This window comes from Danio rerio, chromosome 1 (assembly GCF_049306965.1).
Source record: "Danio rerio strain Tuebingen ecotype United States chromosome 1, GRCz12tu, whole genome shotgun sequence".
Taxonomy (NCBI): domain Eukaryota; kingdom Metazoa; phylum Chordata; class Actinopteri; order Cypriniformes; family Danionidae; genus Danio; species Danio rerio.
In genome coordinates this window covers 58,560,550-58,578,085 of record NC_133176.1, presented here as the reverse complement: position 1 = coordinate 58,578,085, position 17,536 = coordinate 58,560,550, and the positions used below count along the sequence as shown (strand labels likewise).

The 17,536-nt window shown below is 37.2% G+C and overlaps 1 protein-coding gene across 2 annotated transcripts; it reads right to left on the bottom strand.

The window, feature by feature from the left end:
• Window positions 1–3,954: 3,954 nt before the first annotated feature.
• lgalsla (lectin, galactoside-binding-like a) lies at window positions 3,955–13,880 on the bottom strand. 2 transcript variants are annotated; one of them, XR_012402926.1, is made up of 6 exons: window positions 13,739–13,880; window positions 10,197–10,262; window positions 9,955–10,043; window positions 8,741–8,903; window positions 6,208–6,985; window positions 3,955–6,035 (listed from the first exon to the last, which is right to left on the bottom strand). XR_012402926.1 is itself a non-coding variant. In NM_001045300.1 (5 exon segments), coding segments are annotated over 5 exon segments (495 nt in total). In that variant the 5' UTR covers window positions 13,772–13,868; the 3' UTR covers window positions 3,955–6,841.
• Window positions 13,881–17,536: the final 3,656 nt, after the last annotated feature.

Here is a 17,536-nt window from a genome sequence, read left to right as displayed (position 1 = left end):
CATACATCACTAATAAAAAAAATATAATACAATTTTATTCTAATATTTGTTATTTTAGTCAAAAAAGGCAATTAATATTATACTTTTTAATTAATAATCTACTTAAAAAAAACTTTTTTCAACTTTTGAAACTATTTAATTCATTCATTTTCCTTCAGCTTAGTCCCTTTATTAATCAGGGGTCGCCACAGTGGAATGAACTGCCAACTATTTTACCAAATGTTTTATGCGGATGCCCTTCCAGCTGCAATGCTGGAAACACCTATACACACACACTCATATACTACAGTCAATTTAGTTTTTTCAATTCACTTATATCGCATGTGTTGGACTGTGGGGGAAACCGGAGCACCAGGAGGAAACCCACGCCAGCACAGGGAGAACATGCAAACTCCACACAGAAACATTAACTGGCCCAGCCGGGACTCAAACCAGCAACCTTCTTTCTGTGAGGTGACAGTGCTAACCACTGAGCCACTGTCTCGCCTATTTAAAACTAAACTATGGGTAAATTGTTAAGGGTGTTTAAAGTTTTTGCTTTACCTGATAAATCAACAGATGGTCAACAAGCAACACTGCGTAAACATTTAACGTCATCATGTCAACACAAGGACTACACCAATGTATTATTGCACAGACAGCAGACATTAAATAAAGCCAGGCTCATTCTCTGAATGAAATCCATATGGAAGAGCACATTTCCATCCCCTGAAAGAGAAACAATAGAGAAGCAGCTCAACTATATGGACTCAATCCTGAGGAAGCAAAGCGGGAGATAAGCAAATCAGCAGGAAGCAGTTAAACACACGACATGCCGGAAGAAGACAGGATGAAACTGCACAACTCAACCATCCAGCAAGTTTGAATTGGACAATTATTAAAGATTTCCCAAACTCATATCAATATTCAATTCAATTCACCTTTACTTTTCATAGTGCTTTTACAATGTAGACTGTGTCAAAGCAGCTACACATAAAAGATCATAGTGAACTGAAACAGTGTCAGTCCAGTTTTCAGAGTTTAAGTTCAGTTCAGTTTAGTTCAGTGTGTTTAATAATCACTACTGAGAGTCCAAACACTGAAGAGCAAATTCATCTATGTGCAGCTCTACAGATCCAGAACCATGCAAGTCTGTGGCGACAGCGGCGAGGATAAAAAAACTTCACCAATTGACGAAAGTGAAGAAAAAAAAACTCAAGAGAAGCCAGACTCAGTTGGGCATGACCATTTTAATTTCTCCGCTGGCCAAACGTCTTGTGCAGAGCTGCAGTCTCAGCAGCAGAGGCTGGAGGCTGAACCTCAGCAAAGACTCTGTCCCTGGAGCGTCACAGGAATCAGTCTCATGCTCTCCTCTCCCCCATGACCACCACAGCAGCTGCTCAGGATACGGCCTGGTCCAGGATATGGACACCTTGGGATCATCTTGATGCTGGTCTTGGATAGAATCAGTGAAGCTGCACAGTCTGAGCGCCTCAGGATGAGTATCTCCAGATGGAAATTGACCTTATTCTAAAATGCGGAAGTGCGCCTGTTTTCACGATTGTCTTAGAACTTCCGATTCAGTCGCCTATGGGAGAAATGACTAGAAATAATAAACGGCAGAAACCGGTCAAACTACTCGCTCTACAAACAAATGTTTGCATGACTACACAGACCAAGTAGAATAATATAATAAGAAAATATCAAATTGCAACATCAAGCAGCGTAATGAACAGTATTTAACGTCAAAAAATGAATGAATGGAAGTGAATGAGACCGGAAGTCGAGCGACAAAAAGATTTAAATGGCAGCACCCGCTCGTCGGCGGAGAATAAGGTGAATAGGGAATAAAGAGAATAATTAGTGAGCTGCTGTTCATAGACATGCTGCATAGATATATACACTAGAAATCGCATACGGACCCTGAGCATGCGTCAATAGCGCCGCCACATTGGTACAGTGCTCCCAGGACAAATGTCATTCAACCGCACTAGTCAAGACAGTGTTATTACGTGAAGATGCCGGACTTTAGCGCTGTCTACGGGTGTAGTAACGAGCTAACAAAGAAAACAAAGCACAAAGGCAGAACATTTCATAGGTAATATTAAGTTGTTTTTTTTTATGTTTTTGTATGTTCTGAACTTTTGTGCTAATCAGGTAACGTTATTGATGATAACAGTCACTTACTGCATTCACCATAAGGCAAAGCAGCTCCAACTCGCACTAAACACTCGGCTTATGCTTGTTTTGTTGAATAAAATCAGCAAACAATGCAAAAGAAATATGACAACGAGATGCTGCGCTGCCAGAAACTTGTATTATTGTCGGCTAACGTTAGTGAAACAGTCGTTCAGGGGATTCATTCACAAACGAATCGCTCCCTCCGTCAGTATGAGAAGTGAAAGCAGGAGAGAAGCTGTGTTTCAGGACATGATCAGATCAAATTTAACAGGGTGGGTGAATAGTACATTTCTGTACACAAGCCTTTTGTCAGGAATGCCCGTGCAGTCACTGATCCATCAATGTAGAAAAGTGATGTAAAATTATAATTTTCGTAATTAGAAAAAAAAATTACATACTAACATCCAGGAAAACTCCCGATCACAGATATATGTGTATATGTGTATATTTCTGGCTTTGGATGGCCACAGTCCTCCACTGTACCTTGGTCCTGCATTCATTTCAAAGGAGCACTACCCTGTAGCAAAATGGCGGCGCTATTGACGCATTCCGTCCAATAGACAACAATAGGCCAGGCGACATCTACTGTATATATCTATGGACATGCGGTACAGGTGAATTGGGTAGGCTAAATTGTCCATAGTGTATGAGTGTGTGTGTGAATGTGTGTGTGGATGTTTCCCAGGAGTGGGTTGCGGCTGGAAGGGCATCCGCTGTGTAAAAACTTGCTGGATAAAATGGCGGTTCATTCTGCTGTGGCGACCTCAGATTAATAAAGGGACTAAGCTGACAAGAAAATGAATGAATGAATTTAGGTTTGCCGTGTATAGTGTATACAGTAGTGTATTCTAACCCAATTAGCTATTTCTGCTTACTTTAGGCCAAACTATACACACTATGCATCTAATTTGACTTTACTTGGAGGCTTCATGTAGAAACAAACACCTGCTTTATGAGAAATCAGTCTTGTGAACTCTTACGGTGTCTATCGGTGCTCAAAATCTGCCAGTCTCAGACTCTCGAATGACCTTTTTCTTGCATGGACTGCTTGGTGCGATTATGCATTCACAATGGTATGAACCATTATAGGGGTGGTCAAATTGATATCTATTATTTTATTTATTAACATTATTACTTAAAATACAAATCAAAGTGAACTCCATACATCTTGTTTTCATGTCCTTCAGGGGGGATCAAGCCTTAAGTAAGGGGGTTAGACCCCCCAATTTCCCCTGTAAATCAAACTCTAGGTGTAATAAGAAAAAATCAGTTTGCAACATGAAGAAGCATAATTAGCATAATGTCTAGAAATCAATAGAAGTAAATGAGACCAGAGGCGTCAAGCCAAAAAGATTTTAACAACTGCTTCCGCTCGTACATGTAATGTAATGTAATGTATTTTTTACTTAATGCCATGTCAGCAACCAAGGCTATTTTCATGGCAGGAATCTTTCAACAATAAATATACAATTTAAAAATCCACAAACAAAATAAAACCTAAATTAAATAAGATTTTTTGTGTAAATACATGATACAAATTCTAAATTCTGGTTTCACTTTGTTAAAAATGTCCTTAAAAGAGTTCATTTCATAAGAACGTCTTCTGGAATCAGTAAAAGCAGGACAGTCCAGTAAAATGTGTTCCGCTCGTACATAAGAAAACTTAAACTTAGATAAATGTAAATATGCACTCGTATATATTTCAACAAACAATACTATTTGTACAGTATCAGTCAGCTGTGTGTGCATGAGTGTGTGTGTGTTCATGCTGCAATCATCACTGATGACACAATATTTCTTTAATTAGAAGCCTTTTTAATAATTAACGAGGACATGAATTATGTTAACATGACACACTGTGACTCATAAATACACACACACACACACACACCAAAAAAGCGCTGGAATGCAATGATTTCTCCCTGATTTCCTGCTGGTCTGGAGGAAACAGAAGCACCTAATGGATTTCCTTGTAAATGCACTTGATTAGCTATAAGTGAACGTCAATGGAATTATAACATCACTATTCTCATTAAACACTCGCGAAATCTCAAAATCACCCTGTTTATCAACACATGTCTAGAAAATAAATAAATGTCTTTAATGCGTTTAACTGCTAAGCTGCTTGTGCTTTTATATTAAGACTTCATTTCTATCACTATTTACTGCAACGTGTATCTTATATCTTCATTTCTGCACCATAAAGTTGACACGATTTCAAAACTGGCCTCTCAGTGCAATGTTGTGCTTGATTTGTTGACTTGTGTTTTTAACATGCTTTAATTCAAATATAACTTCTCTAAAAATGAACACAATAGACGGTTAGTAAGCAGGTAAGTTATTTTAACATGTCACAATAAGCTTGCATTTGTTAAGTAGTTAAGGAAGCATTTTTTTATGAAACCTATCTCCATTCAGGTGGTGCGAAATCATCACATGAAGATATAATAAAATGCTTCTGTTCTTTATTTTGATATATACAGTTACAGTCAGAATTACTAGCCCTCCTAATAAGTTTGAATTCTTTTATATATTTTCCCCAATTTCTGTTTAATGGACAGAAGATTTTCTCAGCACAATAGATTTAATAACTCATTTCTAGTAAGTGATTTCTTTTATCTTTGCTATGATGACGGCACATAATATTTTACAACATATTAGTATTCAAGACACTAGTATTCATCTTAAAATGACATTTTAAGGTTAATTAGAGTAAAGTTAGTGTAATTAGTCAAGTCATTGTATAACAGTGGTTTGTTCTGTAATTGAAACTAATATTGCTTAAGGGGGCTAATAATATTAAGCTTAAAATGGTGTTTAAAAAATTAAGAACTGCCTTTATTTTAGTTGAAATAAATCAAATAAGACTTTATCCAGAAGAAAAAATATTATAGGAAATACTGTCAAAAATTCCTGAATCTGTTAAACATCATTTGGGAAATATTTGACAGAGGAAACAAAACATTCGCAGGAGGGTGATTAATTCTGACTTCAACTGTAATACTGTCATATATTTATAGCGGAAAATATTCAGAGGGCCGTCAAATTTAGGTCAAAATCATCAAAAATGCTCAAGAATTTATTTAATTCTTTAAAATAAATGCTGGTGGAAAAAGAGTTGATAGGGAATATGCCGAGCTAGCATGCTGATAAACTTCCGGTGACCTGTCATTGTGAACTTTTCTCCATTTTATACGGTTCCTTTTACAGTATCGATATTGTAATGTCATTAAAATACATTCAGTTAAATAAACTTTGGCATTCATTTAGTTGCTCAAGCGTAAAACGAGACAAAAAGCCGTTTACTCGCACGTGCCCGTCAGAAACGGCAGGCTAGCGCAGAAGCTCCATTGAATATAGTGGGGTAAAATAAATCCTCATATTATAAAGACATGGCGGGGGAAATGTAATTTAATGCAGTGCATCTTGTATAATCTGAGACCCGGATATCGGATATCACACAGCTAGTGGACATCAGTGATTTTTAAAGAAAACAGCCCTTAAACTCGCCGGTTTTTGCACTAGCATACAGTTCACCGGAAGCCCTTAACCCAGGTTACTGGCAAATTAAAAGTCCTGTTAGCATGCTTCGGCATATACCCCATCCCGCTGTGGCAACCCCTAATTAATAAAGGGCGACTGAAAAGAAAATGAATGAATGAATGAATGAATGAATGTGTCACACACTGTAACAAATGCATTGCTTTTTGTTCTTAAAGAGACAGTTCACCAAAAAAAAACATTCCTCATAATTTCCTCATATTGATGTGGTTTTAAACTTCAATTCTTCTGTTGAACACAAAACAGGATTTTCTTGGGGAAAAAGCATCCATATAAACTGCAAAAAAAAAAAAAAAAGTTGATTAAACTTAAAACTATGAGGCGACTTGCAGTTTTTTTTTTGTTGACTCAATTTTTAACCTAAGTACTGCACCTTACTTGATTTAAGATACATCAATCAAAAAAAAAAGCTCTTCATCAAGTTGCCTTACAATTTTAAGTTGAGTTTTTTAATTAACAGTGCATAAACAAAGGCAGCATGGAGGCTCAGTGGTTAGCACTATTGCCTTACAGCAAGAAGGTCACTGATTTGAGTCCCAGCTGGGTCAGTTGGTGTTTCTGTGTGGAGTTTGCATGTTCTCCTCAAGTTGGGTTACCACTGGGTGCTCCGGTTTCCTCAACAGTCCAAACACATGCGCTATAGGGGAATTGATGAACTAAATTGGCCGTAGTGTGTATGTGTGTGAATGTGAGAGTGTATAGGTGTTTCCCAGTACTGGGTTGCAGCTGGAATGGCATTCACTGCATAAAACATATGCTGGAACAGTTGGCAGTTCATTCTGCTGTGGCGACCCCTGATAAATAGGTGACTAAACCAAAGGAAAATGAATAAATGTAGGAACAAAAACACTATAGAAGAAAATGGCTGTTTTTCTCCCAACATGTTTCATTTTTGAGTGAGCTGTCCCTTTAAGAGTAACAAAACTCAACCTTATAGTCAAGTTATTTTAAATGTTGAATTCTTCAGTGCATTATGAACTGACTCCAGCTAATATCCTAATAATTGAGATGCTCATAATAATGGAAGCCTCCTCACGGCTGAAGAAGAGCCTCCATGTTGATGGTTCTGGGGTTGATCTGGCCGAATGTTCTGCTGGTTTACAGTCTGTATTGCTGGAGATCAGTTCAGTTTGGTGATGGTCAAGCTGCCGCTGATCTGGATGGTGTCGATGGCGTTCAGCGGCATCACGCGGTGGTAAAAGTCGAAAAGCTGATGACCGTCTACAAGCACGAGGAAACGCGGATGCTCACAGTGGATCTCAACCTGCGCAAACACATCAGAAAAACAAACAATAATACGACTGGAGATAGTAGGTGTGATATATATCTTTAAATCGTAATCGTGTTACATATTCATTATCAGACTTCATATTCCCGTTTATCTGTATGGGGGATAAATGCAAATAATAAAAATGACTGCATTTTACTTCTGCAAAAAATAATCATTTAAATTTTAATGTTAAATGTGTTGTTTTTTTGTAGAGCTGCACAATATGGAGGAAAAATATGTGATTGAATATCAATATGGCAATAAAAAAAAAATATATATATATAAATATATAAATAAACAAATATATTAAAAAAATTATATATATATAAAATTTATTGCCAGGTTCTGTAGCATTCCTTTAATGCAGGGGTGGCTAACCGTGCTCCTGGAGAGCCACCTTCCTGCAGATTTCAGTTGCTACCCATATCAAACACACCTGAACCAATTAATTAGGACCTGAACACCACGTGGTAATTACAGGCAGGTGTGTTTGATATGGATAGCAACTGAAATCAGCAGGATGGTGGCTCTCCAGGAACAGGGTTGGCCACCCCTGCTTTAATGGCTAGAACAAAATATATTACATTTGCAGCAATCTGAAACCTTAAACAAATCAGAAACAGCATTATGAGAAGATGTAGGTATTAGGGCTGCACAATTCTGGCTAAAATGTGAATCACGACTTTTGTTGCTTAAAAATCAAGATCACGATCGTTTCTCACGATTCTTGAGATGTAAAATAAAGATTAATATGAGTAGGCTGTTATTATCGTTAATTCTCAAACACATCGTCACTTTGGAATTATAAGGTTCTCTCTGCGTTCTGAATGATTTTGAGATATTGAGCTTCAAAGTTTTTGCAATCCATATAGCAAACAGTATGTGTGTAACATTAGTTTTTTTTAAATAAAAGTCTTAAAATGTAAACTATAAACTGTCATTTGAAAAGAATCAATTACTCAATTTTGACAAAAACGTCAGATAGAATATTATAATTCTAAAGTGACGATATGGTAAAACAACACTAATAATATTAGACCTATCTATCATCCATCCATCTATCCATCCATCCATCCATCCATCCATCCATCCATCCATCCATCTATCTATCTATCTATCTATCTATCTATCTATCTATCTATCTATCTATCTATCTATCTATCTATCTATCTATCTATCTATCTATCTATCCATCCATCCATCCATCCATCCATCCATCTATCTATCTATCTACCTATCTATCTATCTATCTCTCCGTCTGCCTGCCTGCCTGCCTGTCTGACTGTCTATCTATGGTTCATTCTGCTGTGGTGACTCATGATAAATAAGAGACTTATTCATTCATTCATTCATTTTCTTGTCGGCTTAGTCCCTTTATTAATCCGGGGTCGCCACAGCGGAATGAACCGCCAACTTATCCAGCAAGTTTTTATGCAGCGGATGCCCTTCCAGCCGCAACGCATCTCTGGGTAACATCCACACACACATCATATACTACGGACAATTTAGCCGACCCAATTCACCTGTACCGCATGTCTTTGGACTGTGGGGGAAACCGGAGCACGCGGAGGAAACCCACGCGAACGCAGGGAGAACGTGCAAACTCCTCACAACCGAGGCTCGACCCAGCAACCTTCTTGCTGTAAAGCGCCAGCACTACCTACAGCGCCACTGCTTCGCCCAAACAGACATCTTAGTTGATAAAAATTATAGCATTAATATTATTGAAATAATAACTCTGATACTGACCCTGAAGGGCTGCTCTGCGATGAAGGGGAAATACGGTATCGATCTCTCCTCGTCACCCCACTGGTCAGACACACAGGCGTTTCGCAGGATCTCCCGTTCCTCGAACCGCACACACATATCAAGAGCCACATCAGCACAGCCGCATGTCAGACTGATGTCAAAACTGACCCAGAGAAAACAGACAGAGATCAGTTACAAGTGTTACTTATTACTTGCTCAATACTTTGTTGATGCACCTTTGTCAGCGATTACAGCCTCAAGTCTTTTTGAATATGATGCCACAAGCTTGGCACACCTGTCTTTGGAAATTTTTGCCGATTCCACTTTGCAGTAGCTCTCAAGCTGTATCAGGTTGGATGGGAAGCGAGGTGTACAGCCATTTTCAGATCTCTCCAGAGATGTTCAATTTTGCTGCATTCATCTTTTCCTCTATCCTGACTAGTCTTCCAGTTCCTGCTGCTGAAAAACATCCCCACAGCATGATGCTGCCACCACCATGCTTCACTGTAGGGATGGTGTTAGCCTGGTGATGAGCGCTGCCTGGTTTTCTCCAAACGTAACGCCTGGCATTCACTCCGAAGAGCTCAATTTTAGTCTTATCAGAGCAGAGTGTTTAGTTTCTTATGGTCTGAGAGTCCTTCAGACGCCTTTTGGCAAACTTCAGGTGGTGAGTGGCTTCCGTCTGGTCACTCTACCATACAGATGCCTGATTGGTGGATTGCAGCACAGATGGTTGTCCTTCTGTAAGATTCTCCTCTCTCCACAGAGGAACGCTGGAGCTCAGACAGAGTGATTATCAGGCTATTGATCAACTCCCTGACTAAGGCCCTTCTCCCCTGATCGCTCAGCTCAGATGGCCGGCCAGCTCTATTAAGAGTCCTGGTGGTTCAAACATCTTCCACTTACGGATGATGGAGGCCGCTGTGCTCACTGGAACTTTCAGAGCAGCAGAAATGTTTCTGTAAGCTTCCCCAGCCTTGTGCCTCGAGACAATCCTGTCTCGGAGGTCTACAGACAGTTCCTTTGTCTTCATGCTTGGTTTGAGCTTTGACATGCACTGTCAACCCTGGGACCTTATATAGACAGGTGTATGCCTTTTCAAATCATGTCCAATCGACTGAATGAATTTAATCCACCTTGAAATAAGGCTGTAACATAAAAACATGTGGAAAAAGTGAAGCGCTATCAAAACTTTCCAGATGCACTGTATTTACCTGTCCGGATCTGCGCTCACAACACCCATGATGGTGATCTTCTTGCCAGGTCTCAGACCTCCACGGATCCCTCCACAGAACGGCACGGCCTGAAACACACACAACACGCACACACGCACGCATACAATCACATCACAGACACACACACAATCACATCACGTACTATACACAGTCACATCACAAACATCACACACACAACAACATGCAAATCCAAGCACAACAGCCTTTGCTTTCGCCTTTACCAGTTTCTGCTCATCTCTTTGTGGTGACTGAAGCTCCCCGAATGAACTGCTCAGATTTCTGCTCCTCTGTGATGTATGAATGAGGCGCAGTCATGATCAAAAGAGGCAAAAAACAGGATAATTATTACAGACTGCTGGAAAAGTTGATTCACACACAAGTCTATCGCAAAAATCATACAAAAAACAACAATATCTGGACTTTATTTTGTCCACTAAAAGTGAATGAGTTCTCAGACTAGACATAAAGTACAGAAATTATTTAATCACTCCTATAGTCATCATTTATTTTAATAAACACCATCTTTCTGAAAAAAATCATATCTGTTCATATGCTCAAATCTTAGAAAGCTTTTACATATTTATGGCCTGCTGTATTTCTGTTCTTTATTATAAAATAGAAAACTATTTTGTATTTTTTAGATAATTAAAATATTTGTTTTATTTGCTTTTTTACAAACTGCATTTTATTTTTTTAGATTCATCTTGTGTGTGTGTGTGTGTGTGTGTGTGTGTGTGTGTGTGTGTGTGTGTGTGTGTGTGTGTGTGTGTGTGTGTGTGTGTGTGTGTGTGTGTTTGCTGTAATTTGTGTGTTGTTGTTGTGTTTCAGACCCTCAGTGGTATCCGGCTCGACAGTCCATCCGCTTGGATCCCAGTATGTGTTGAATTATTCCTCCTCATCAATTTAAAATCTCCACTCTGTGTCTGAACTGAGTGTTGTTCAGTTCATTTACGGTTAACTTGAGAAGATATTCCTGCTGTTCTTGCAGTTTTTATGATGAAGTATTTTGTAGAAAGGTTTACTGTGATGCAGCTTTCTGCTTTATATAACACAAATATAAGATTATCTAGTGTCTCATATTGATTTTGATGTTAAAGTATAAGCACAGTCCTGTTATACTCACCGTTTATGCACTCTTAGGTGGTTTCAAACCTGACTCACACAAAAGGAAATAGTTTGAAGAATGTTTGATAGCAGCAGCCATTGATTTCCAAAAAAAAAAAACATACAATGGAAGTCAATGGTTACAGGTTTCTAACTTTCTCAAAATGTTTTCTTTTGTGTTCATCAGAAGTAACCACACACACACACACACACACACACACACACACACACACACACACACACACACACACACACACACACACACACTGGTTTGGGACCACCTGAGTTTGAGTTAATGCTGACAGAATTTCAGTTTTCGCTGAACTTTCACTTTAAACCTGTAAGAAGGGGTAAATATGAAGGAATATTATTACCCTCATTGGTGTCTTTTGGGTTAAGGTTTGCTGGTGTGTGTGTGTGTGTGTGTGTGTGTGTGTGTGTGTGTGACTCCATTTTAATTCATTCATTCATTTATTCATTTTCTTGTCGGCTTAGTCCCTTTATTAATCCGGGGTCACCACAATGGAATGAACCGCCAACTTATCCAGCAAGTTTTCACAGACCGGATGCCCTTCCAGCCGCAACCCATCTCTGGGAAACATCCACACACACACTCATACACTACGGACAATTTAGCCTACCCAATTCACCTGTACCGCATGTGTTTGGACTGTGGGGGAAACCGGAGCACGTGGAGGAAACCCACGCGAACGCAGGGAGAACATGCAAACTCCACACAGAAACGCCAACTGAGCCGAGGCTCGAACCAGCGACCTTCTTGCTGTGAGGCGACAGCACTACCTACTGCGCCACTGCTTCGTCCTCCTTTTTAATTAATATCCTTAAATTAAATTGTATTAATCAAAAAGCTTGTCTAATTAAATGTCAACATTAAACATACGTTGACTTGCATTTGGCAATTTTTGCGATATACAATTTTAAAACCTACACAGGAGCATTTTGAATGAAATACGATTCATGTTTGTCTTCATCAAATTCAGATTTATTCATATTTTAATTAAATCAAGTACAAAATGAGTGATATTATGATATTGGAATACTAATTGTAGATATTGTTATTATTATTATTAATAATAATAATTCGTTCATTTTCCATCAGCTTAGTCCCTTTTGTCATCAAGGGTCACCACAGTGGAATGAACCGCCATTTATCCAGCATATGTTTTACACAGAGGATGCTCTTCCAGCTACATCTCAGTACTGGGAAATTCACACACACACACACACACACACACACACACACACACACACACACACACTATGGTCAATTTAGTTTATTCAATTCCCCTAAAGCCCATGTGTTTGGACTGGGGGAAACCGGAGCAGCCAGAGGAAACCCACGCCAACACGAGGACAATATGCAAACTCCACACAGAAATGACAACTAGCCCAACCGGGAACTAGCGACCTTCTTGCTGTGAGTAGGCATGGACCTGTATAAATTCTGGCAGTATGATAACCTTGGATAAAACTATATCACGGTTTTAAGGTTTAACGGTGTTGTGATCACTGCTCAGAAATATATTATTTTAAAATGTCTGGGTATAAAAACACAGTTTGCTCCATGTTTTATTTTAAGAAACCTTTAAAATATTTCACCTTTTTATTTTGAACATGTCAGGCTTAACAGTTTAAATAACTCACTGACCACCTTACAAAACCTTACAAATACCTTAGGAACGGTATTTAAATTTTTTTTTCAAAACCTTAACTTTTCCAAACCGCAGTAGGCCTTGAGATTGGTTATCGTCCCATGCCATAGTGGTAAAGTTGGTTTAATATTCGGATATTCAGACATTCTCCTTAATATTATAATTTCAGAATTAAATTCTAAATAAGGAAATAATATTAGCAGCCAATGACTATTAAAGTACAGCATTGTTCACAGTGAATTAGATAGTGTTATTGTTGTTTAGAAGTCATACTTGCATGCTAATTCCGACTGAATATTCAAGGTAACGTGATAAACAATATATAGACTGCTAAATGAACAAATGTGCGAATATAAAACAAACTTTACCTCTATTCCCATGCCTAGCTGTGAGGCAACAATGCTAACCACTGTTCAACTGTGTTGCCCCTTAAGATGATAATGATAATATGTAGTACTAGTAGTAGTATAAGAATAATAATAGTAATTATCAGGCTATTTTTATTATTATTATAAGCATGCTCTCCTGTACAAAAATAATAAGACCATCCTTAGTTACAATTCCTTCAAATTAACACAATTTTTAATATAGGATTGTTGTTAAAACACTGTACATGTCAATATGTGCCCAAATATTTATTTTATAAACTACTCTTTGGCTTCACAGATCATTATAACGCATTAATGTTGCGCATTTCAAGTTTCCCCGTCATCTCCTGAGTTTGACAGCTTCCCACAGACTTCCACTGTAGGAGGAGCGTCAGCATTCTGCTAAACATCTTCTACTACACCTATATATTTACAGCAACACATAAATTGTGAGTTAAACGACGACAATCTTTGTTATGGTATATTTCGGGTGTGTTATTCATTGTAAAGCAACACTACGCGCAGATTTTCGAGTCAGCTGGTCAAACTTGTTTCCGTGTGTGAAGCAGGCTTTCAGAAAACCCACGTGACGTCACTCCTGATTATTTAAATACTCACAAGTTCCTGTCGGACCGCGCTTAACTCCGCCATCTTTCACGCAGATCCAGCATGAGAAGCCCGGTTTTGCTCGGTTCTGCCCGGTATGAAATCCTTGACACACACGGATCTCCCGGTTCGCATGAGTTTCAGGCGGAGGAACGCAGAGAGACGCGTCCGACCAATCATAGCGCGACCTGCCGGTTTTGCGTTGTGACGTAGGCACTATGTTAATCCGAGCGCTTTCTAAAACTAATTAATCAGCTCTAATGACTTTAGTCTTTGTTTATCCTCATGAGACTCAAAAATATTTTGGGTTTTACATAAGATATATGTGTGCATTATATATATATATATATATATATATATATATATATATATATATATATATATATATATATATATATATATATATATATATATATATATATATATATATAAAATCCATATGTAACAGGCCACATAAAAAATATATATATTTATTTTATATATATATATATATATATATATATATATATATATATATATATATATATATATATATATATATTACTAACAGCAGCTTCTTATTACTAACTTGTTTGCCTTATTTTAAACAAGGACCAAAGACTCTGAATTGAGTAAATTTTACTCAGAAGATTTTGCTGTGTGTTAAACATCATTTAGGGGGCTAATAATTCTGACTTCAACTGTATGTATATATATATATATATACACACACAAAAGGAAAGAAAAGAATGGAAAAATAAGGAGGAGGAGGGCAGGAGAATTAATAAAAAACAAGGAAAGGTTTAACTCTTCTAAAATATCTAAAATAACCGAAGGGTCCATCTTCTTCATGTGATCTAAAACAGGTTGCCAAGTGAGAAAAAAAACTCTTACAGTGTATTGTATTTTTCTATAAGCCATTGCTTAAAGGTTGGAGGATTTTTTTCCTTCCACTTGAGCAATATTAATCTTCTAAGTGTAGCAAGGGCAATCCCATGTATCTTGTATTAAAACATAAGGACTGTGGTGTGATATTGAAATTATGACCTCGGGTTCCATATAAGCATTTAATGCATCAGAGAGAAATTTAAATATTAGCTGCTGGAAATCCTTTAATTTTCAACAAGCCCAAAACATATGGGATAGTGTAGCTGGCTCAATATTACATCTGTCACAATTAGGCTCTATATTCGGTTTAAATTTGGCTAGTTTCACTTTGGATCAATGTATTCTGTGTGCTACTTTAAATTTAATAACTCTATGTTTTAGACAATTTAAAGATGAGTGAATATAATCTTAAATAGATTGCCACTCGTCTTCTGATAATGTCCAGTTCCACCTCCTCTTGTCAAATATGGAAGTTTTAATTTTATTTTTAGGGTTAATTTCGAATGTTTAAGTATTGATGTTATTGTGTGTGTCTTTTATCAATACTTTGAATTAATTTGTATATTTTTATACAACATAGTCATACATATATTTACATATACAAAAAATATACACATTATGCACAAATACATATTTTTTAAGTATGAACTTTTAATTTTTTCTATCCTGCTACATTTCTTTCTCATTGAAAGTGGAGAAACATCTGATGCAAAATTACATAAATGAGCCTCAAACTCAAGTCCCTCAAGCTCTGATGACCGAGCAGATGTGCAGCATTTAACATCTCAGCAACACATGAACACAGCAGACAGACTTCACACGGCTATAAAATATAAGTGGGATGATGATGTTGAGTAATAAATAACACCGATTTAAACCACATGTACTCTGGTAACTCCAGCCTGCAGTTGCGTAAGAGTCAAATTTGTTAACATAAACTAAATTAGAGGAAAACTGGAGGGAAAGAGGGAAAGGCTTTCAGACAAACTGAGCTGTTAAACAGTCTGTAACTCATGAAAGAAGTATTATATACCGTGCTCTTGGAAAGTTGTAGTGATTTTACACATGACTGATAATCTGTCTATTTAAATCAATGTAAATAGGGTCCCGATGTTTTGTGAATGTTCATACAGCAGGTGGCGGTATAGAGCAACTCAGATTCTGTCACACAGTAAAACAGCTATCTATCTATCTATCTATCTATCTATCTATCTATCTATCTATCTATCTATCTATCTATCTATCTATCTATCTATCTATCTATCTATCTATCTATCTATCTATCTATCTATCTATCTATCTATCTATCTATCTATCTATCTATCTATCTATCTATCTATCTATCCATCCATCCATCCATCCATCCATCCATCCATCCATCCATCCATCCATCATCTATCTATCTATCTATCTATCTATCTATCTATCTATCTATCTATCTATCTATCTATCTATCTATCTATCTATCTATCTATCTATCTATCTATCTATCTATCTATCTATTTTTTTATTATTTTGTTTTTGCAAAATATGGCCTTTTATATTTTTTACCATTGTAATTACACATATATACATATATGTTCACTTCAAATATATGAATAATAATTATATATATATATATATATAAATATATATATATATATATATATATATATATATATATATATATATATATATATATATATATATATATATATATATATATATATATATATATATATATAAGAATAGAAACGCCAACTGACCCAGCCAAGGCTTGAAACAGCAACCTTCATGCTGTGAAGCGACAGCACTACCTACTGCACCATATATATGGGGGATGTGGTGGCGCAGTAGGTAGTGCTATATATATATCCGTACAGCCTCTTTACCCTTTGTGTATCACTCCCCCCACATACAGCCAGCAACAACCAGACACTAGCAGTTTGACAAATATTACTGCTGTTAGACAACAAAATATACTTTTTAGTCAAGAATGTAGTTGTTAAGATTGCAACTATGCAGTTTATTTGCAAGAATAGTGCCTATTTTAAAATATATACAAATTTGACATTGTCTATCCACAAGATGGAATCATAACCGCATAATAAGCCCTTGCCCATTGTGTTCTCTTGAGCGCATATAAGAAGCTGAAAAACGTAAGCCTCGTGGTTTTTAAGGTGGACCGGATAGAGTCAATAAGAAGCTGGATTCAGCCTTGTTCTTCCTTATCGCAAACACAACAGCAGTCTGGTGAGAAATCTCTGTAGACGGATGGCATTTCATGTCACGTTCAGCCCTATAATCTTGTGAGCAATATTAGCTGTTTTGTCATCACCTTAAGGGGGTCGCACACCAGAAGTGCCGCTTCACATTACGCTATAGAGAATCATTCAAATATTAGCTCCAAAGTGACGTTGATGAATTAGTAATGGCTTCTGCTGTCCTGACCTCAGCTGCAGATGTGAATGAATGGCGGAAGAAAGTAGTTCCTAATACAAAAGGGTTTTAGACTCTCTGTGTTTGATTTTCTTTTTTATGTACAAGATTGTTCCGTCGAACTGTTGTATAAACGCAATATCACACTCGTAGCAGTGTGCTATGGCTGTATATCAGCACTGGTGGGACGCCTCCCACCAGTAAGCAGCTGCTCAGGGCCCCAGGGAATTAGGGGGCCCTGACCAATCATAAGAAGCCTATATTAATCATATAGCTCTTTTATAAATCTATGTTGTAAAATTTGTCCATAACCATTAATATTTTAACGTTATCAGTCTGCTTCTTTTCAAAACTGTACATGCAAATAATAAAATCTAATCTCAATTATGGCTAATTAACATAGTTTGTGAACTTGTTTTTTATTTGTGACTTTATTGTATTTAATTTCACATTAGAAAGATAAAGGTTCCACTTAATAATATATATATATAATATATAATAAACATGCAGTTCATTTACAAAACA